Genomic DNA, 22,203 nt, shown 5'->3' with positions numbered 1-22,203 from the left:
ACATGGGTCGTCGTGTTGCATTTATATATGAGTTGCAACAAAGGTCTGGAAACGGTGAAATCTGGATTTGCCGCTCATCTCCTTTTAAAAAAAAATACACAATTCCAGTTAGTGTTGATTGTCCTTTCTCTACGGATTTGGTAAGTGTGTGATCAATGCTCTTTGTTTATGTTTATTCAGATGGCAAAGTTAGTTAATATCGTCAGCAGTACTCTTTTAAGTTTTTAAAGACATACCTTAGTCAAAATTATGAAGTTACTAAGTTTACAGTAATATCACTACAATATTAAGGACTGAAAAATCTGCTGTAAATGCTGCTCTTCGAATGCAATCATGTAAACACCTTAATCAAACTAGTATCTTTGTGTAGGATTTTCGTCACATTTTGTGACAGGATAGTCTGTACACACACGGCTGTTTGATGCTATTCTCTGTGCCTACCAAGTCTCTTGAAACCATGAAAGCGTAAGGAAAAAAAAATAAGGAAAGTGGGTGTGTCCAGCTTTGTTTAGTTTGGAAAGAGGGAAGGGTTTGCATGAAAAGGGGAGTTTCGTTATGTGCGGCAACCCAAACACAGACGCAGGGTAGATGGACAGCAATTTGTAGAGCAGCGTTTACCTCGAATCTGAGAGCTGTGTGGAAGTGGAGGATTTCACTCCACCAGATTTCTCTCAGTCACATTATCTAGTTGATGACAGTGCAGGTCCACTGACTTATCATTTTTAACCTTTCAACAAAAACACGCCCGTGAAAGCAGGAGAATGATGCTCCTGACGAGGCGAATATTGAAATCTCGCATTTGTAGTTATTATTCTCAACTGAATTTGTTGAAATGAACAAATAACACCATTGTGCCTGCCACAAATACTGCACTGAAAAAGTGGACTGTAATCTTAATTGTCTCTGTTGTAATCTCAGCATGCTTCATCTGTTGTGAAAACATCGGTCTGGTACCACACCACGCTTCGGGTTCAAAAGACGGATGTACTGTAACTGTTGTACAACCGTTTAAAAAGACACTAAACAAAGCATTTTCAGTCCACAATATTGTAGTCATATTACTGTAAACTACTGAGTCATTTCACTAAGTAATGTCTTCAAAAACGGAAAGAGTACTCTTGACGATACAATCTAACATTGCTTTCCAAATAGTGTAATGATATTACTATAAACTTACTATAAGATACTAACTAACTTTGCCATCTGGAGAAATATAAACAAAGAATATTGATCGCACACTTACCAAATCCATAGATGCAGGATAATCAACACAAACTAGAACCACGTCTTTGGTCCCACATTATATTAAGTGGCCTTAACTAATATGTACTTACACCAAAATTTATCATTCGTTAAAATGTACTTACTGTGTAAATACATGTATTTACTGTGTACTGATGCTTGATTAAATACCTGTATGTAATTACATTTGTAATAAATTTTGGAAACTACATTTGTAAATACACTGTTGACCATTCCTTACACCAGTGGTTCTCAAACTTTTAAGCCAGCGACCCCCAATGTAAGATCGTCAAGAACTCGCGACCCCTTACTACCAAAACATATCCAAACAATAAAAATAACTCATTTTAAGTTTTATAAACAGATTCATTGCATTTGAAATCAACACTAATCAAAACTAACAAGCAAAATATATATATATATATATATATGCAAGCGCGCTGAAAATATGTCTCAATGAAATCCCGTTATCACAAGAAAACACATTTTTATAGCATAATTGAGTGACCAAAAGATACACGGACGAACCGCTCACCGGCCCTGCACACACTGCTTGACATGAATTTATTAATGAATATGTTAACAATACGTTAACTGTACTGTGTTCTCACAGATGGTGTCTGATATTGCACAGATGCTTTTGACATATACCTTATTATTTGTATACGTCATTTTAATAGCAATACCGGTCTTTTCATGAGCTGCAATATTAGTTTAATCTTGGTGAGTGCAAGCCCTTTTGCGATGGTGTATGTGGTGTTAAATTTTACATATAGCTGACAGCGTCTGGCCATTAAATAAAGAATTAAACAGAACCTCTCGTGCTTAAAATGTGTAGATGTGGCAAACTGTTACCTGAAAGTTCCGTCCCACAGACTTTACAGGAATGCTTTAGTTATTTTCATAGCAGACTTGAAGCCAATGGAAGTCTTTTATCCACTCTTCGAAAAGTGTAGATGGTGGATTAACATTGACCACATGATCAGTAATCAGATGGGCCATTATTTGTAGCTTTAGCTGGTTTCTAAAACTAAATCTGTCAGTGTTGTTTTCATTCTCTCATCTTCAGCGTGTTACATTTTCGCGGTTGTATCTCCTGTCATCTGAAGGCAGAAGGTGTTGACTGAATGATTCAGTCTAGCACAGTGGGCCAATAAGAAGAGCGCGAAGGCGGGACAAGCGTTGCCGGCTTTGTTTACTGCAGCAAGTTGACATGACAACAGTTTTAAACTGTTCCTGAGCGCTACGTTTTAAGTGCAAAGATGCATTCTGCCTAAATGTGTCCTAAATACTTTATGAATTCATCAGTGATACCTTTAAAAAATCTGAAAATATTAGCTTTCACTTATAATACTGAAAAATATATATTATAATCACTGAAAATTACACAATTTTTAAATCACTTTAGCGACCCCTTGAAATTATTCTGCGACCCACGCAGGGGTCGCGACCCCCAGTTTGAGAACCTCTGCCTTACACCATAACTCACCCTTAAACCTGCCCATACCACCAAACCTGTCCATAACCCTACCCCTACATTATACATTATGAACACAGTAAGTACACTGTATTTATTTTTTGATACAAGTACATGGTAGTTAAAAACACTTAATATAAAGTGGGACCAAAATGTTTCTTACAAACATATTTGTGTCACGTGGTAGCAGACCACTGTAATGCTTGGGTCCACACGTGAGCTGTGCTCTTATCAAAAGGGAAATGGAAACAAAACTTTTGTTTCAGCACATCCAAAAACAGAACACCGACGATCCATGTCTCCGAACAATTCTTGTTCTTCTTCCTCCACTTGCCACAACGTGCAGTCTCTCTGAACACTGTAACAGGTAAAAAGTCTTCAAGCTATATCATGCATATTAATGAAGTTGCATCTCATTCACAATAAAGTGCGTTGATTGGTTCAAACCAAGGTTTTCTCATGAATTAATGTTGAAAACTCAATGACGTCACTTTGTACCAGCCGATACAGACATCTAATGTCCAGGCTGGAATTTACACAATGATCTCATCGCCGTGACATAGCCTCAATTTATTTTCAAACCAGAAGAACAAATTTACTCAAAACAACGCAAAAACAAACAATTTTCACTTGTTAGCTAAATATATGTGTCCTAATAGTGTTTTTAGCAATATGGGACATATATAGACATGTATGACTGTTAACATCTCAAAAAATGTGCTTTGGTGTTTCATGACCTTTTAACTTCAAGCACAAATAGATCTGTTTCCTTGCTTGTAAATCGGGCTTCCAGCTAATTCTATCAAACCTCTTCAGCTGCTTCAGAACGCAGCAGCACGAGTGGTCTTTGATGAACCCAAAAGAGCGCATGTCACTCCGCTACTCACCCGTTTGCACTGGCTGCCAGTTGCTGCTCGCATCAAATTCAAAGCTCTAATGTTTGCTTACAAAGCGACCTCTGGCTTTGCTCCTTCTTATCTGCTCTCACTTCTGCATATTTATGTGCCCTCCAGAAACTTGCGTTCTGTGAATGAACGTCGCCTTGTGGTTCCATCCCTAAGAGGGAAAAAATCACTTTCCAGAACTCTCGCATTCAATCTGCCCAGTTGGTGGAATGGACTCCCAAACTGCATCAGAACGGCAGAGTCACTTGCTGTCTTCAAGAAACGGCTAAAAACTCAACTATTTAGTCTCCACTTTCCTTCCTAATCTGAAACTGACTCTCTGGCTATACCACTAACTGTACTCTCTCAAGAAAGAAAGAAAAAAAAAAAACATTACTAATGCTTTGCTTCTTAGACTTTACACATCTGAAACTTGTCTATAGCACTTATTCACTGTTGCTCTTATAGTTGTGTAAATTGCTTCCTTGTCCTCATTTGTAAGTCGCTATGGATAAAAGCGTCTGCTAAATGACTAAATGTAAATGTAAATTCCCACTTACAAAATCTTGCCATGTAAAAAAGCGAATGCACCATGGTGCAACTACAACTTGCTCTTAAATGTAATGGGAGATGAGACTCTGATTGGTGTAATGCACATTACATAAATCACACACATAACTTATTAAGAGAATGACAACTTTTAGACTGCGCTGGGCATGTCAACAGTTTTCCCCATCCTTAAAACAGCAAAGGTGCATTCAGACATGCCTTAAATGCACCTGCGCTGTGAGCTTCATTTAATATTCTTACATTTTTAAAATAGAGCCCTAAATGTCTCATTTTTGATTTTGATCTGGTCCAAACCACCCAAACTACAGGCGGAAACACATTCTTTCACCATAGAGCCTGAAATCAATTGTCAGCATCTAATATAAATTTACACTTTTACAACATCCTGAACTCTAACACACCTGCAGGGAGTAAAAAAGTTAAAGAGAAAGTATGAGAAGCTTGTTATGCAAATGAGGTCATGTGGAAAGTGGAAATGGGGGTTACAACCACAAAACAGTTGCCTTAAATTTGGTGCAATGCCAGAGCAGAGCAGTAAAGAGCGAGAGATTAAGAGAGAAAACCTCGCGCATGAATCTCACCACTTGATGCTCAGTGGCAACAGGATGCAAATGTGGAAATGTGTCTCTTTTTACATTTTTTACACTAGTCTGTATATGTAGTGTGGCTTTTTTTTTTGCTCTTTTGCAGGAAGTGTAATTTTTTCATTTGCTGAGAGGTGCGGAGTGTGTGCTTGTGTTCTGACAGCTGCAAACAGAAGCTCATTGTCTGTGCAAAAACACACTTCCTCTCAGTGAAGTGTGTGTACGGCTGGAGTAGCCACATGCTTTAAGCGGAAAAATGATACCTCTAAACCACATGGCACACTTTGTGTATTTATTGACAGAGTTATGCAACTGAATATTTGTGTTTGGAAAGATGGCACAAATAATAATCGTGGTGATATTTTCATGTGCTGCTGAGCAGAGTGATGATATTTAGAGTAGATGCGCCTTGGGTAACCTGCTGTCATGATGCTTCCCCTTTATTTCTGTTCTCTATTTCTGTTGAATTGTCTCTCATCTACTGTATGCCATAAAGTTTATTGTATAAAAAAATGTGAATTATGAAAATAAGAAAAAATACTTAAAAGCAGGACACAAATAATCTGTGTCCTGTTCAAATGTTATGGATTTTAGATTCATAACTTAATTGCAACTTCAGATACTTTTTTTGCACATTTTTTTTATTTTTTAGCTTTTTATTAAAGTTATATAAAAAAATAATTAAAAAAATAATTATATATATATATATATATGTGTGTATAATTATTATTTTTTATATATATATATATATATATATATATATATATATATATATATATATATATATATATATATATGTATATATATATATATATATATATATATATATATATATATATATATTCATTTGTAATACGGAGACTTCATAAACAGTGTAGATATTATAAAAAATCCACAATTGTTGTTTAAAACTATCAAATGAAAATGTGCAGCAAATGTCTGAACAATGATGCATTTATTTTTTTGTTTTGTTTATTTATTTAGCATAATTCTAATTGATATGAAGTGCTATTAAACACTCTGTATTATTTTAATATTGTTACAGTAGTTTTAGATTTTACTATTTCATATTTCTTTTATTAGGTTTTCTACATGGGATGTCAATTACAGCATTCATTTTATAATTATCCTTCCATGCTGTTGTTAACACTACCCTAAATAAACACTTCCCTCCCTCAACAGCCTATAACATCCCATTGAAAAACTAATTAAACATAATAAGTAAAAATTACTAAATAAAATAATAACGATAATGAATAATGAATATGTATTTATATATTATTGCTCAGCTTCAGAATCAAGAGTTAGCCAGCAGATAATCTAAAAATCGGTGCCACACCTTGTCAAAGGTCTTTAAAGAACCAGTGATAGTGATTTACTATCTTTTTAATCTGATTTTAGTATTTTTTTTTGTTGTCAAAGTTTTATTTTAGCATTAGTTTACTTTAGCATTAGTTTATTTTAGCATTACTTGTAGTACTAAAAGCCGTATTGATTTAGAATTATTTTTCTGCTGCTCTCAGATGATTTGCAGCACATCTTTATAAGTTTTATTTTAGTAGTAATCATAGTTCCTGGCTGTTTTCTATTCTCAGTTATCCCCCTAAGCCCTATTCCTTTAGAAAATTCCAACATTTAAACCCGGAATGATAAAAAAACAAAAAACAAAACATTTTTTTTAAAAAGTAATTTTATAATTCAGTTTGATCTTTAAATTGACAATTGCATTCCCTTCATAGTGCACTTTAAAATCATTTATCCCATTTTGAACTGCTAGAACATTTCTGCAGTGGTTTGAAGTTGTCGAAGTTGTAAAAGTTTTTTTTTTCTTAATAAATAGCCTACTATGAATTAAAACCGTATACATAATGATTTTTATATGAGATTAGAATACGTGTTAGCTTTTTTTGTAAGTGTTTTTATGTTTTAGAATAAAATATGGAATATTCAATAATAATATTTTTAAAGGAAATATATGCCCTATATTTGCTGTTTTCAATTAATATAGAAAATGAGTGCACATTTTTACCAAAACTAATTTTGGATGACAAAAAAAAAAACTAAAAAATCTGTGTGTGTGTAAAACAATTTGCACATAAAAGTTCTCTATATTCTCTATAGAAGTTGTGACGTTTTACTTTATAACTAACGTGGTTCAAATGATGGATCTGCAAGTGTTTTGGGAAACACTCGTCGCTACATTGTTCTTTTCCCAAACGATGCATCGTACAATGATAGTTCAACCACGAGTTATGTTGTTGTTTCGGAACCGCACCCAGGGCAGCATCTTGCTGAGGCGGCATGGGGAGGCAGTTCAAAAAAAAAAGAAAGAAAAAAAAGTGCTCCAGTAAAAATCAACTGTGCCCCAGTAAAAGCTTTGAGATACTTTATGCAAGTAATTTAGAGTGGTAATCCCAGAATAATGAGATTAGGGCCCATTCACGTTTGGCGTCTTTTGGACATGCAAATATGTTATTGTCTATGTGCAACCGAAACAACAGTTTCGCCACAAAAAAAAAAAACATTCCCATATTACCTTACACACACACACACTCCCGCTGTGAATCATGGTTGCAAGTAGAAAAAACTTTTTATAAAAAGTTTCGATAATATGATGTTAATCGAGTCGGGTCTAAGACAACAGATAATTCTATAAAATATATATTTTTTGTGTATTCTATAATATTGTCATAATTAATATTCATGCAAAAGATTTCAAAAATGATCTGAGCGTATCACTTCAGTTGTCTTTACATTGTTTTCCAGTTACATTTTGGATCGATAGGTTGTATATGAAGTGGTCCACCCAGGGTGCCATTTAAACTAGAACCGCAACTGGTTAGCACTGTCACCTCACAGTCAGAAGTTCGCTGGCTTGAGCCCTGGCTGGGTCCGTTGGCATTTCTGTGTGGAATTTGCATGTTTTTCCTGTGTTGGCGTGGGTTTTCTCCGGGTGCTCCGGTTTACCCTATAGTCCAAAGACATGCGCAATAGGTGAACTGCAATAACTAAATTGGCCGTAGTGAATGAGTGTAAATGTGAGAGTGTATGGGGTTTTCCAGTGATGGGTTGCAGCTGGAAGGGCATCCGCTGCATAAAACATATGCTGGAATAGTTGGTGGTTCATTTTACTGTGGCGACCCCTGATAAATAAGGGACTAAGCCAAAAGAAAATTAATGAATGTTATTACTACAACATAACATTATTTTATTTATTTTATTTTAATTTTGTGAAATTTTATTTTATGTTTTAGTTTTAGTTAACTATAATGACCCTCATTCAGAGGGTGAAAATATATTCCAGTTATGTCAACTGCTTTTGAACTAAATAAGCATGAGCAAAAATCTCCTTTTGACACTTCACCTCAGGAAATTAATGAAGTTTCATCACCCATGTCTGCTCCCGTGTAGAAAAACATCTGCATGGCGAGGCCTCTAACAGTCAATTCCTTTGGAGAAGCAGCGGAAACTAGCACACTGCAGAGTTCATCATGTAGTTCAGCAGTAACGAACGGGTTGCTGACCTTTCTTAACCGAAAACAGCTAATAAGATGCTTGTTTCACAGCAGAGCATGTGCTAAATCAGTGCACTTAAAGAAAAAACAATTATGCTGCAGGCATGTCATGTCGTAAGAAATCTGCTATGCGTTACTGTACATATGTGAGAATGTAACCTTTAATACATACCATCTGCTTGAAAAAAAGAGCTGAAAACAGATGGAAATCTATAATTATTCATAGAGAGAAGCTCTTAATATTTTAAGTTTGTTTTTGAATATACAATTCCCACCATGAATGAGTACACCCCTAAGAAAGTTTATATATTTATCCATTCCTCAGTAAATATATATTGCTTATTTTTTATGATATTTATTTTAGATACATTTTTCATAGATATATTCACATTTAGGATATATATATATATATATATATATATATATATATATATATATATATATATATATATACAGAATTTAAAATTTTATATATATATATATATATATTTAATTTTCAATTATGTGTACTTGTGTTATGTGAAGGGAGTTTGACCAAATGAAGGTTTATTAACAAGAATGGTCAGGCAAGCAATGGTAAACAGTTACATGCAGGCAAATCCAGAGTCGTGGTCATAAACGGGCAGATGGTCAAAAGGCAGGCAGCAGACAGCTATAAACAGTAAAACAAATAAAACAAAGTGAGGGTCAAAGGAAGATGCGTCGTAATGTTCACAATGCAGCTAAATAAGACTCAGCCCTGCTGTGTGTGTTTGTGTGTGTGCGCTGTATTTAATGTCCATGTAATCAGTCCATAGCAATTCTCCTGCTGTGTGTGTGCGAGTGTAATCAAAGTAAAACAGCAACCGGTGTGTATGAAGTGCATGACGGAATTTGTAGTCCATATAATGGCGGATTTGTAGTCCTTTAGCGAACTGCGTGTTGACCAGCAGTCTGCAAGGATTAGATCACTGGTGACCAGGGCCAGCGTGGCGTGGTATTGAGGGCGGCAAACTAAACCCCCCCATCGCAGGGCGTCAGAGTAGTGAGGACGGCAAACTCGTCCTTTGCCTAGAGCGGCAGTTCAGCTTGGTCCGGCCCTGCTGGTGACCGTGACAACTTGCTACAAGCTACAAGAAAATGCCATTAAATTTAATATTTTGTATAGCTTATTTGATTTTTTCCTGTTTATTAAAATGAATTAAATGATTTAATATTTTCTACTGACATATTCATTGGGGGTGCTAATTTTTACACCATGATCTTAAGTTGTTTTTTTGATCTCCTTTTTTTTTTACTGATGTAAAGCCAAATAATGAAATTTTACCCAAATATCTCATTATATAGAATACATTTTTACTATTCTATATTCTATATAATTAGTGGACTAATTATATAGAATCTGTATGATTACCATTTGAATTTAACTAGCAATATATTAAAAATATATATTTGAATTCAAATATACCTTCTAAAAATGAGCTTAATTCATTGTTGGTTTTAATGCGTAGAGTGAAAAGATACTGGAATGTGTTCTGTTTACTGTGCACATTGTTCATGTAAAGCTTCTTCTCTCTTTTGTCTGCAGCAATGAAAGACTTTAAGGTGACAGTGAGGCGATCCGAGGCTTCTGAGAGATGCAGTCTGAAAGGAGTAGTACTTTTACGGACTGATTCTGATAGCCTTCTTCTCAAAGACCCGAAGACAGGAGAGGTCCTTTACTCCTGGCCCTACCGTTTCCTCCGCAGGTTCGGACGAGACAAGGTATGCCTTTGTCAATACTTTGCAGTCAATCATGTTAGTGATACAACAAGATATGTCTTTGTGTGATTCTTAAAGAATTAGTTTACCCCAAATGATTATTCTGTCAATGAGTATGTTTACATGGACACTAATAATCTGTTATCTGACAATACTCTGATTAAGAGTCTACCATGTAAACAAGGATTTTTGGTTTTGTTTAATCTGATTAAGGTCATAATCAAACTAAAAAGAAATCAGATTAAGACATGTGGAGTAGGCCGATTTTAGTCGCTATATTGAAGTACAGACATGTAAACACCTTTATCAAAATGTTTTTCTCCCATTCGACATGGAGTATCAAATTCCATTAAAATAACACTTATTCACCAGTCCTTAATTAATTCGTACTCCCATCCAATACCTCAGTTTGTCACGGGGGCATGAATGAAATGTTCCTGAATGAAAGTGAAACTGACGAACTGTTTAAGTCGGAAAATAAAAAATGAAAAAGCGGAAATGACATGAAACTCCAGAGGAAATATGGGTAGCATGGTGGCGCAATGACGTTAAATGATCTATGTGCTGAAACATATAAACTGTAATCATGAAAGGAACATTCAAAGGGTAACTGATATAAACACCTCAATCATATTATTGCCTTAATCTGATTATTTGGGAAGGCAAATAATTTGATTACTGATGTCCATGTAAACATAATCATTGATTACTCACCCTTATGTCGTTCCAATCCGCTGAAACCATTTGTTCACCTTTGAAACACATATTAAAATATTTTAGATTAAATACATTCAAAGTCCAGAAAAGGAGCCAAAGACATTGTTAAACCAGTCCATGTGAGATTAGTGCTTCAAGTGTAATCATACAGTTTAGCTGAAAGTGTTTTATAAAAATAAGACAAATGCAGTAGAAGGAAACTAAATTAAATGTGGAATGTAACTACACTTTTAGGCTTTTATTGCTAAAGTAAATGAAGTAAAATGTTAAAGTAAAGTCTATTCTATCAACTTTTACAGTATGAGTTGAGAGTCAAAGTTAACTCTGACAAACCTGGAATGGAAGACTAAGGGTATACTCACACTAGGCTATCAGAACTGTGCACGGGGACGTTTGACCACCATTTCCCTGTTCGCTTTTGAATTGCTCACGGGCATGGTTTGGTTGGCTGGCCCTGGCACGGTTGGAGTAGGTGGTCTTGAGCTCGGTTCGTTGGGCTCAGACGTAGTATGCTTGTAGTGTGAGTGCAAATCTGAGTGTAAAACTGTAGATGCAACGTCATTTTTGAGGGACTATTTCATATGGATTTATTAATTATTTTTACTTTTCAATGAACCCGATCTGTCAGAGTTTATTAAAGATGCAAATCCCTCGCTGTACGTCAGCTGCACCTTCAGCAGACCTCCTAATACGTCCAGCACGATGACTTTCATGAACATTTACGAGCGTCAAAATGGTGGTTCTGTTCAGCTAAAGATTTGACTATGTGTCATCGCATCGCAAATGACTTAAAATAATACATAACAATATAACTACAGCAATCTCCATTGCACTGAGCAAGGGCACTTCTCTTAGTCACACCATCGATGACGTAAGTGTGCTTGGGCTTGGAAGATAAAATTACAGTATGAGTGCAGACTGAAGAGGAAAGGGAAGGGGGCACAATCGCACCTAGGCACAGTTCAATGTAGTACACTCTAAGTGGGAACACACTCTTTTAAAAACATAACATCTTACTAGTGATAATGATCTTCAATTAAGCTGTTGCTACAAATTTAGCAACTAATTACATCTGTAATTTCTCATAAAACAGGCAACATTCTCCTTTGAGGCCGGGCGAAGATGCGATTCCGGGGAAGGCAGCTTTGAGTTTGATACAAAGCAAGGCAACGCCATCTTCCAATCCGTAGAGGCTGCTATCAATCTACACAGAGTCAATATACCAACAAAGCAGATGTCAAATTCAGACCGAGATCCCATGCCCTCTCCACCTCGAATGAGAGCCCCGGTGGAGAACATGGGTATCTACAGCATGGTGAGTGACACACCGATCAGAGATGGGCCCAAACCTCCACAAAACCCTCAACACTCCAGACTGGAAGCCCCAACAGAGAAGCTTCTCACCGGAGTCAAGAGTCTAAACTTGGACACCAGGCCTCCACCGCGTAAGAGCCAAGTCAAGAACTTCCGCAGCTGTCCCTTGGTCAACACTGAGGATGAGATGTATTCAAGGGCCATGGCCCCAGATCCGGAAAGAGGAAGTCCAAAGGAGAAGAGAGAACTGAAGGATAGACGCTCCACGTGCTCCAACCCAGAGGAATCGGACTATTCGCTGCCCTTCGACACCATTGCCAAAAATGTAATGGTAGATATTTTAGCAACATCAAACGTTCCACCAAACGCAGCGGAATCCAATTGTGAAAATAACAAGAAAGGCACTGCAGAGAACACTGAACCACTTTATGACATCATAGATGAGTCCGCTATTAGAAGCCATTTCGCAAATAAACAAACGCATTCTTACAAACGAATGGAACACATCTATGATGAACCGGAGGGTTGCGGTGTGGCCCCAAATGTGCCTCCATCACTCTATGATGAACCAGAGGAGGTTAAAGGTCATGCTTGGAAGATGCTGGGCACAGTAATGGATCCGAGTGGCCATGAGTACCCGTATAATGCTTCTGTTGATGACTACGCTGTTCCTAAACCTCCACGGAGAGCCTTGCTGGCAAAACAAATGAAGGGTGAGGAAGAGGACTGCTCACCATATGATAACATCATGGTGAAAGTAATGCAAAAGAATAACTAAAGACTGCTTCAGAATCTTATATAAGAAAACCATAATGATTGGGGATGCTTTGAGGATAGTGAAGTACAAGTGTTAAACAATTAACATGCAGATAGTGCTTTACTCTTCAAAAAGCTGTGATCTGCAACACCTATTATGAAATGGTAAACTTTCTGGAAAAAAAGATTCACTGCAACATTATCTATGGGGCAGATTCACTAAATACTTTGTGTCTCCTTTGTTTTAAGATAAAAAAGCCTACATCTTATGCACAGCAAACTAGTTTAAACAATGTGATTCAATTAAATTAACAGTGCATTATATTGAATGTGTGAATAATTATTTGTAAAAATATTATGTGTGAAGTAACCGGCTGTTTATTTGGACAGGCACAGACCTTTTTTTTTCTTTTACAACACACGTTGTTTTATTTATTCAGATTTTACAGTTTTTCTCAATTGCTTTGGCACATTATTCAAAACAGACTTCGCATTCTCTAAATGGTGAGTGCAAATCTCAAAACTGTTTGCTGGAATTTTAGAACTTCATTGCATGTCAACAAAATGTAGTTACTCCCCAAAACATTTAATCCATGCTTCAAAACCTAGGTAATTTGTCACTAATTTGGCCAAAGCCACCAAAACCTAAAGTGTATTTGTCATCGTGTGAGCCACATTACTGTTTTTTTACCATGACTGTCAACCATGGAAGTTAAGGTTTAAAAAAAATCTAACATTTGTTGAGAAGAAGTGTGGATAGTACATAGAAAAAAAAATAATGACAATTTGTATTTCTACAGTACAAATGTATTACATGCAAAGTGCAATCTTGTTTGTCAAATTACTCTATTATAATACTCAAAAAAACAACAAAAAACTAAAAACTACTTAGTGGACATTCTGTAGATCTTGCTGGCCTTGCCAGAGATTACACTTCTTCCAATTGCTCTTCCACATGCATGTTACTGCAGTTCAGTGTGAATGTAGTGATTGTGCTGTGGGCAATCTATATACAGTTGAAGTCAGAATTATTAGCCCTTTGATTTTTTTTTTATGTATTTTTTGTTTGCTTTTTTAAATATTTCCCAAATGATGTTTTAAAGAGCAAAGACATTTTCACGGTATGTCTGCTAAAAAATTTTTATTTGTTTTATTTCAGCTAGAATAAAAGCAGTTTTGAATTTTTTTTTTAAAAACATTTTTAAGTCAAAATTATTAGCCCCTTTTAGCTATATATATATATATATATATATATATATATATATATATATATATATATATATATATATATATATATATATATATATTGGTTGGTTGGTTGGTTACATATATATATATATATATATATATATATATATATATATATATATATGATGGTTTGTTCTGTAGACTATCAAAACAAAAAACAAATATATATATATATTTTTTTTTTCTTTTTTTTTTTGATAGTCTACAGAACAAACCATCATTATACAATAGCTTGCCTGATTACATAACCTGCCTAGTTAACCTAATTAATCTAGTTAAGCCTTTAAATGTCACTTTAAGCTGTATAGAAGTGTCTTGAAAACTATCAAGTAAATATTAAGTACTGTCATCAGTGCAAAGATAAAATAAATCAGTTTTTAGAAATTAATTATTGAAACTATTATGTTTAGAAATGTGTTGAAAAAATCTTCTCTCCATTAAACATAAATTGGGGAAATAAATAAACAGGGGGTCTAATAATTCTGACTTCAACTGTATATATTCTGGTACCATATATAATAAATAAATCACAAATTGTATTGCAACTAGAGGTCATTTACCAATTTAGCAGACATTACAATGTCAATTTCAGATATTTATGGTGTAAACATGCATAAACAAATGTTTGATAACTGAATAAACAATTCCGTGTGATGGCTTACTTGATGAAACATGAATGTTGACTGAGAAGTTGTGAAGAGTTTGACAGTTTAAATGAGAATCGACTAGTTTTTTGTCCAAACTGCAGAAAATTGCACTTACTGTTTGCACACGTGCTAAAGCATTTGCAATTTGCTTGAATCAATAAAAAATGCCACTCTGAAGCGAACAATAAGCTAATTGTTCTGAGATCTGAACTTATTGTTTTAAAAATAAAAAATTTTAATCGAGAATTAAGCCAAAGCAATTGAGAAAAACTGTAAAAGAGTGCCTGAAATTCATCAACTAAATGCTGTAGTGGTAATGTAATGATACACAGAAAAGACTGCACCTTATTCATGCTTTGCTATTTGCTTGTGAGATTATTGTTGTGTTGTATGAATGAGGTGAACAGTTATTGATTAAATTTAATTTATTTGTACAAGCTCACTTTTGGCTTTTTAAAGAGCACCCACAATCAGGTTTAACAATTACTAAGAAAAAATGTATAAATAAATAAATAAAATAAATAAATGTTGTGCAATAAATATTGTTATTTAAGCAAAAGCTTGCCTTTTTATGTAAATTATCTGATATATACTGCATGTTATTCACAATATGTCCTGCTATTTTTCCAGCCTGATCTAACGAGAAAAAGTAAGTATTTTACGTTTTGTCAGTTTAATGGCTAATTCGTACGAATTCGTACGAGCTCAGTCGTAGGAAATTGTACGATTTTAAAAAGGAGGCGTGGCACCTAACCCCACCCCTAAACCCAACCATCATTGGGGGATGAGCAAATCGTACTAAATTGTATGAATTAGATCGTACGAATTCGTACGAATTAGCCACTAAGTCAAAAAGTTACGAATTGCTGTGAGATTGTGTTTTATTTTTCAGTGTGATCATGTGATTCTATTTAATTTCATTTCATTTCCTTCGGCCTAGTCCAGTGGTTCTCAACTGGTTTGGCCATGGGACCCACATTTTTACATGGTCCTCAAGCCACGACCCAATTTTTTAGGAACTATAATATAATTTTAGGAATTATAATTAACTTGTATTTATTTGTTAACATACACAAGTAGTGACAGATAAATCAAAAGAAAATCACCAAGACTTACAAATAAACAATATTTTATTGCTGTAATTTTAACAAAATGTATCAAATTATAGAAATATTGCAAAGTAAAAACATCAAATACTGTAAACAGTGGTTAGGGTAAGGAAGGTTCAGTTACCATGAACTTGAACTGTTAATAAAACATTAACACTGATCCTGTTGAACAAAACAAACCAGCAAATTACAGTAAAATGATTAAAATAATCATAACCATTTTATAATAATCACCAGTTATTTGCTCTTCTGCTATTGTGTGGGCTTTCTTGGCCTTTGCTTCATGGTGAGCTACACAGTAGGATGTCCGAGGTGCCTGTACTTGTTTTGAACATGAAGATAGGCACTTTTGTGATGCCCTGAGCTATTGGAGTCGTCTTTAAAAAGAGCCAACAGGTTTGTCCTTGCAACTGGGATGTTTAGTTTCTGAATGTCGTTTTAATTTAGAAGGTTTCATGCTCTCTTGTGAGAGCACCTCATATGACACACTGAGGGTTTAAGCTTTTTTTGTTGTCAATATATGTAAACCCATACTTTACATATTCGGGGTTGTACTCGCTTCCACATATGTGTTGCTATACTTAAATGAAATTTCACATGTCAAACGTTACGGTTGTTGCGTGCGCATTCCAAAATAAAAGTCCGGTACAAGCAAAGTAAGTTAAAAATGAAATTTTTGTTGTTTTTTGACCACACACTCCGTGACCCACCAGTTGAGAAACACTGGCCTAGTTCCTTTATTCATCAGGGCTTGCCACAGCAGAATGTACCGCCAACTTATCCAGCATATGTTTTACACAGCGGATGCCCTTCCAGCTGCAACCCATCACTGGGAAACATACATACCACAGACAATTTAGCTTATTCAATTCATCTATACAGTCCTGTATTTGGACTGTAGGGGAAACCCACGCCAAAATGGGGAGAACATGCAAATTCCACAGAGAAATTGAACCAGTCATCTCTCGAACCAGCGACCTTCTTGCTGTGAGGCGATCATAACCACTGAGCCACCATGTTGCACCCATTGATCATATGAATTGAAATGAATACATTTAAGTATGGTTGCTCATAATAGAAATTTACCTAGAGTGAGATGTGAGAGTACACACACACAAACACAAATTTGTCAGTGTTACTTATTCAGGCAAGTACAGCTTTGGCTTTTTAACAAGCATTTGCAATCCAGTTTAACCAGACGTTGAATGCAGAAACGTAGAAACACATTCATGTGTGTCAATGTGTCATTATCATCTAAATTAGGATTATGATAGATAACATTGTGCAACAAAGAATGGCAGACTAGTCCTTCAAACCAATCTTAAACACTTGCATGCCTCACAATTTCTGCGCAAGTGCATTTGCATTGTTAACTCATTTGCATTGGTTCACTTAGTGTTCACGCTGTCTCTTTTAAAAAGCGAATCTAAAAATACATGGCTTTTATCATGAATATTTTGTCACAGAACTTACGGAACATCCAAAACAAGTCTGCACGCTCACAAGCTGAGAAATCACAGAGAGATTATAAATGGATATAAAAGGGAATGCTATCAATCTACACAGAGTCAATATACCAACAAAGCAGATGTCAAATTCAGACTGAGATCCCATGCCCTCTCCACCTCGAATGAGAGCCCCGGTGAAGAATATGTGTATCTATAGCATGGTGACTGACACATCGATCAAAGATGGGCCCAAACCTCTATTAAAAAAACCCCCTCAACACTCCAGACTGGAAGCCCCAGCAGAGAAGCTTCCCACCAGAGTCAAGAGTCTAAACTTAGACACCAAACCTCCACCGCGCAAGAGCCAAGTCAAGAACTTCCGCAGCTGTCCCTTGGAATACATGGCTTTAATCATAAATATTTTGTAACAGAACTTACAGAACATCCAAAACAAGTCTGTGCGCTCACAAGTTGAGAACTCACAGAGAGCTTATGAAATAGATTTAAAAAGAAGTCAACAACATGCACCAGGAATTCCTTCCAAAGTTCTTCTACAAGGAGACATGTAGGAAGCCCTGCCTATTGGTCGAAATAGCCAATGAATAAGTCAATCTTTACACACGCACTGTTTTTTGGGGGAGCAGTCTTTACAGATGTGCTTGTTCGTTATGGCAACCAATGTTATTTGGAGAAAACTGTGTGCCTGCATAAATTTTGGCAGGAGAAATGGTTTTGTGTTCTTCCAGTGTTTCTAACTGTGTCTGGTTAACATTCAAGGAGATTGGTGTTGTATCAATCTTTGCACATACTGCTTGCAGTAGCTAAACAAACTAGAAATAGCATGTTCAAAACATAATTAGAGAGTGAGTTTTATATGATTTACTAAAAAAAACATAGATATAACAAAAGCATTATTAAGGATCATAAACTTATAAATCAAAATTACCCTGATTGCTTGACATACAGTATAAGATGTTATTGTACTATAAAAACATCCTGTACGTTTCACAACTTGAAACTTTCTGCACTCTAAAAAACGCTGGGTTGTCATAACCCAAAGTTGCATCAAATATTGACAATAGAAAATATTTTCAGTTAAATTTGAATTTCACGTGTTATACAATACATGTAATTGAATCTGACATGTTGCACAGGTAACACGTTTCTTTGACGTGTTTACTATTATTTGATATATGCAATTCATGGGTTTTTAATCTAAATCACAGCAGCATCCATCTATGAAGCATATAGGCTGTCAAACATGCTTTCAGGTGTTTACATCAGTGGGCTCACAGCTGAGATTTCAAACATTTACATTTACGTCTGAGTCTACAAACAGTGTGTTCTGGTGAGGGGTGTCAAAACAGGACTAAAAATAGCCCATTAGTTTTAAATCATATATACACTGCCTGATAAAAGTCCTTTCGTCAATACCAGTTGTAAGAGGCAGATGTTTCCGATGAATCATCTGTTGAACTGCATCTCAATCATCACAAATACAGCGGAAGATCTATTGGAACCCACATGGAACCCCAAGATTCTCACAAAAATATGTCAAGTTTAGTGAAGTAAAAATCATGGTTTGGGGTTACATTCAGTATGGGGGTTTGCAAGAGATCTGCAGAGTGGATGGAAACATCAACAGCCTGAGGTATCAAGACATTTGTGCTGCCCATTACATAACTATGCACAGGAGAGTGGAAATTCTTCAGCAGGATAGCACTCCTTCTCATATTTCAGCCTCCACATCAAAGTTCCTGAAAGCAAAAAAGGTCAAGGTGCTCCAGGATTGGCCAAACCTGAACATTATCAAATATGTCTGCGGTAAGATGCAGGAGGAGGCATTGAAGATGAATCCGAAGAATCTTGATGAACTCTGGGAGTCCTGCAAGAATGCTTTCTTTGCCATTACAAATGACTTTATTAATAAGTTATTTGAGTCATTGCAGAGATGTATGGATGCTGTTGTCCAAGCTCATGGGAGTCACACAATATTAATTATTTTTCCACTGCACCATTTATATTCTATACTGTACATTATTTTTGTTAAGTGACAAGACTTTTGCAAAGTCAGACCTTACTGTACTAATAAAATATTTAAAAATCAAGGCATCATCATATTATAATTTGGTCAAATAATCATAATTTAGAGGCCCTTACCTTTTATATAAGCCACTCCTGATACCAAATGATCAACTGGAAGTCAAGCTATTATTTGTTGTTCCAAAAACTTGGATAGGCGACAAGACTTTTGGCAGGTTATACACACACACACACACACACACACACACACACACACAGACACACACACACACAATTAATTAAATATATTAGTTCAACCAAAACTGAACATTCTGTCATCATCCTTCATCCTTTTTCTTACTATGAAAGCTAATGGTTCCAGTTTTTCAGCTTTCATCAATTTTTTTTATTTTTATTTTGTGTTCAACAGAAAAAAGAAACACGTAAAGATTTGGAACCACTTGAGGGAGAATAAATCGTGAGTAGATTTTCATATTTAGGTGAACTAAGCAAACAAACAAACAAACAACAGAAGCAGTTCATGACCCCTTTAATCAAAACAACCAGCCAAGAGTAAATGCTCCTTTTAGTGAATTGCCTTATAAGTGTCCTAATAGCAGACAAACGTCCCGGCTATGACCTTCATCCATCTACAAAGGCGTAGTTGATTTTATCCAGTTGTAAATCAAAGAGTAATTTAGCTTCCTCGAGCACTGCGCAAGCCCTTTTTTACTTTTTCATTTAAAGGTGTTCTCGATGGAAGCTCACACAGTAATTAAAGTCCTGCAGATCTTTCTCAGAACGGATGACGCCCATCACTTAATCCCGAGCTCGCTAATGATGGACAAGGGAGTTTCGCCCGAGTGTCATGGTGTTATTCAGGCCAGACTTTGACTTTCTGTCTCACAGGCTTCCTATTTTGAGGAACACATGAATAATAATAACTTGTCTGAAACTGGGGCACCGTTAGGATGCTGCTGGGCTCCTGCCTGCCACGCTTCATGAGTCCCACACAGACTCCAGACTTTTAAAAGCCAAAAGAAAAAAAAAGAAAACACTTTACAGCTTTTATCAATTCAGTTTCAGCTTCTTCCTTCAGAGTCTTCCAGAACAGCATTGCACGTGATGGGAATTGTTTTGACACATTTTACTGTATAATTATCACATTTTAAATGCGCACTGCATATATGAGTGTAATTAGACTGGATACAGTTCAGAGCAAACGTGAGGGCAATGGCAAGCTGTTTTTCTCCATCAGACCGCAGAGGACAGTGGATCTGGATGTGGCGGCAGCTGTGACTGGAGTAGATTAGCATAGCTGTGCAACTCATCAAACTAGCTCAGACTTCAGGCAACGCATGGTACACACTTATGCACTTATTCCAGCTTTGGGAGTCTGGCGTGAGATGAGCTCTTTGCTGAAATGGTAAAAAAGATGAAAGCTTTTGCTGAGCACCGACTCTCTGGTCTAGTTCCTCTGTGTGTAAAATGGGCTGTTGATCAGCAGGGGTCACTGTCTGTCCTCAATAGGGAGCCTCTGCAGAAAACACTGCTCATTCGACCTCATGGTGTGCATTTGTTGGGAGAGTGTTGAAAGCTTCAGGCATGTAGATTTTTTTTTGTTTAATAAAAAATATTTGCTGTCTTATTGTTGCGCAGAAATTGACTCAGTGGTATGTTTTAAACTATTAATGGGGAAAAATCAACTACCGAATGAGCTTGAATAAATAAGAGCTGCAAGATTACTTTAGGTGAATATCATGAATATTATGAGTTACAATTATGATATATATGAGTTATGCTTCATGTACATGATTCATTATTTGATCTAAACATGGCAGTAAGTTAACGTGAAGGCAATTTGGAAGGTCTGAAAACAGACATTAGTTTTAGAAATACTGATAAAGCACTGCCTGATATTGTGAAAGATTCCACCAATCCATTTGAAGTCTATAGTACACAAATAAGCTTAATTTAAACTTTCCATAATAAAGATTTGCATATAATAAAAATAATAATAATAATAATAATAATAATAACAACAACAACGCATTTGGATATATGTATATTAGGAAAAAATCAAAAAGGTTGCTTGTAAAATGTTGTATATCATATCATTGATTGTTAGCATGACTTTTTAATTGTATGTGTTATAAAAAAATGGTGCATTTTCATATTCAATTAATGTTATATAGTATAGGTAATTATAATATTCATTATATGAATGTGAATTTTAATTCACTGAAAATGAGCATACACATATCATCACCTTGGAATTATAAAGTTCTATCTGCGCTCTGAATGATTTTGAGATATTGAGCTTCAAGGTTTTTGCATTCCATAGCAGACAGACAGGTAGCTAGACAGACAGACAGACAGACAGACAGACAGATAGACAGATAGACAGATAGATAGATAGACAGATAGACAGATAGATAGATAGATAATCGAATGACACCTCATACATGCACACCGGACCTATGCTTTAAGACATACAGCCATGTGAGTCTAGTCCAGATTCAATCAGATTGAATATTATAATGAGGGTGAAAGAAATGAGGGTGAAACTCGCTTTTACCGTGTTACTCTCTAACCCTAACCCACATAAACCCTCACCCTAAAGCCTAACACTAAATAACCCTAGACCAGGGATCACCAAACTTGTTCCTGAAGGTCCAGTGCCCTGCAGATTTTAGCTCCAACCCTAATCAAACACACCTGAACAAGCTAATCAAGGTCTTACTAGGTATACTTGAAACACCCAGGCAGGTCTGTTGAGGCAAGTTTGAGCTAAACCCTGCAGGGCACCGGACCTCCAGAAACGAGATTGGTGACCCTTGCCCTAGACTCTAAACCCTAACACTAAATAACCCTAGACTCGAAGCCCTAAACCTTAACACTAAATAACCCTAAACCCTAACATTAAATAA

At 35.9% G+C, this 22,203-nt stretch overlaps 1 protein-coding gene across 1 annotated transcript in view; it reads left to right on the top strand.

Annotated features, from left to right (window-relative positions):
* Positions 1-13,856, top strand: part of dok2 (docking protein 2) — a 48,596-nt gene extending 34,740 nt beyond the window's left edge. The window contains 2 exon segments of the mRNA XM_056464335.1: positions 9,840-10,015; positions 11,823-13,856. Coding sequence (XP_056320310.1) covers positions 9,840-10,015; positions 11,823-12,821 — 1,175 coding nt within the window. The 3' untranslated portion in view covers positions 12,822-13,856.
* Positions 13,857-22,203: the final 8,347 nt, after the last annotated feature.

The sequence above is a fragment of the Danio aesculapii genome, chromosome 8, assembly GCF_903798145.1.
Source record: "Danio aesculapii chromosome 8, fDanAes4.1, whole genome shotgun sequence".
NCBI lineage: Eukaryota > Metazoa > Chordata > Actinopteri > Cypriniformes > Danionidae > Danio > Danio aesculapii.
The sequence above is the reverse complement of the archived record's forward strand: the minus strand, read 5'-3'. Positions and strand labels throughout refer to the sequence as shown.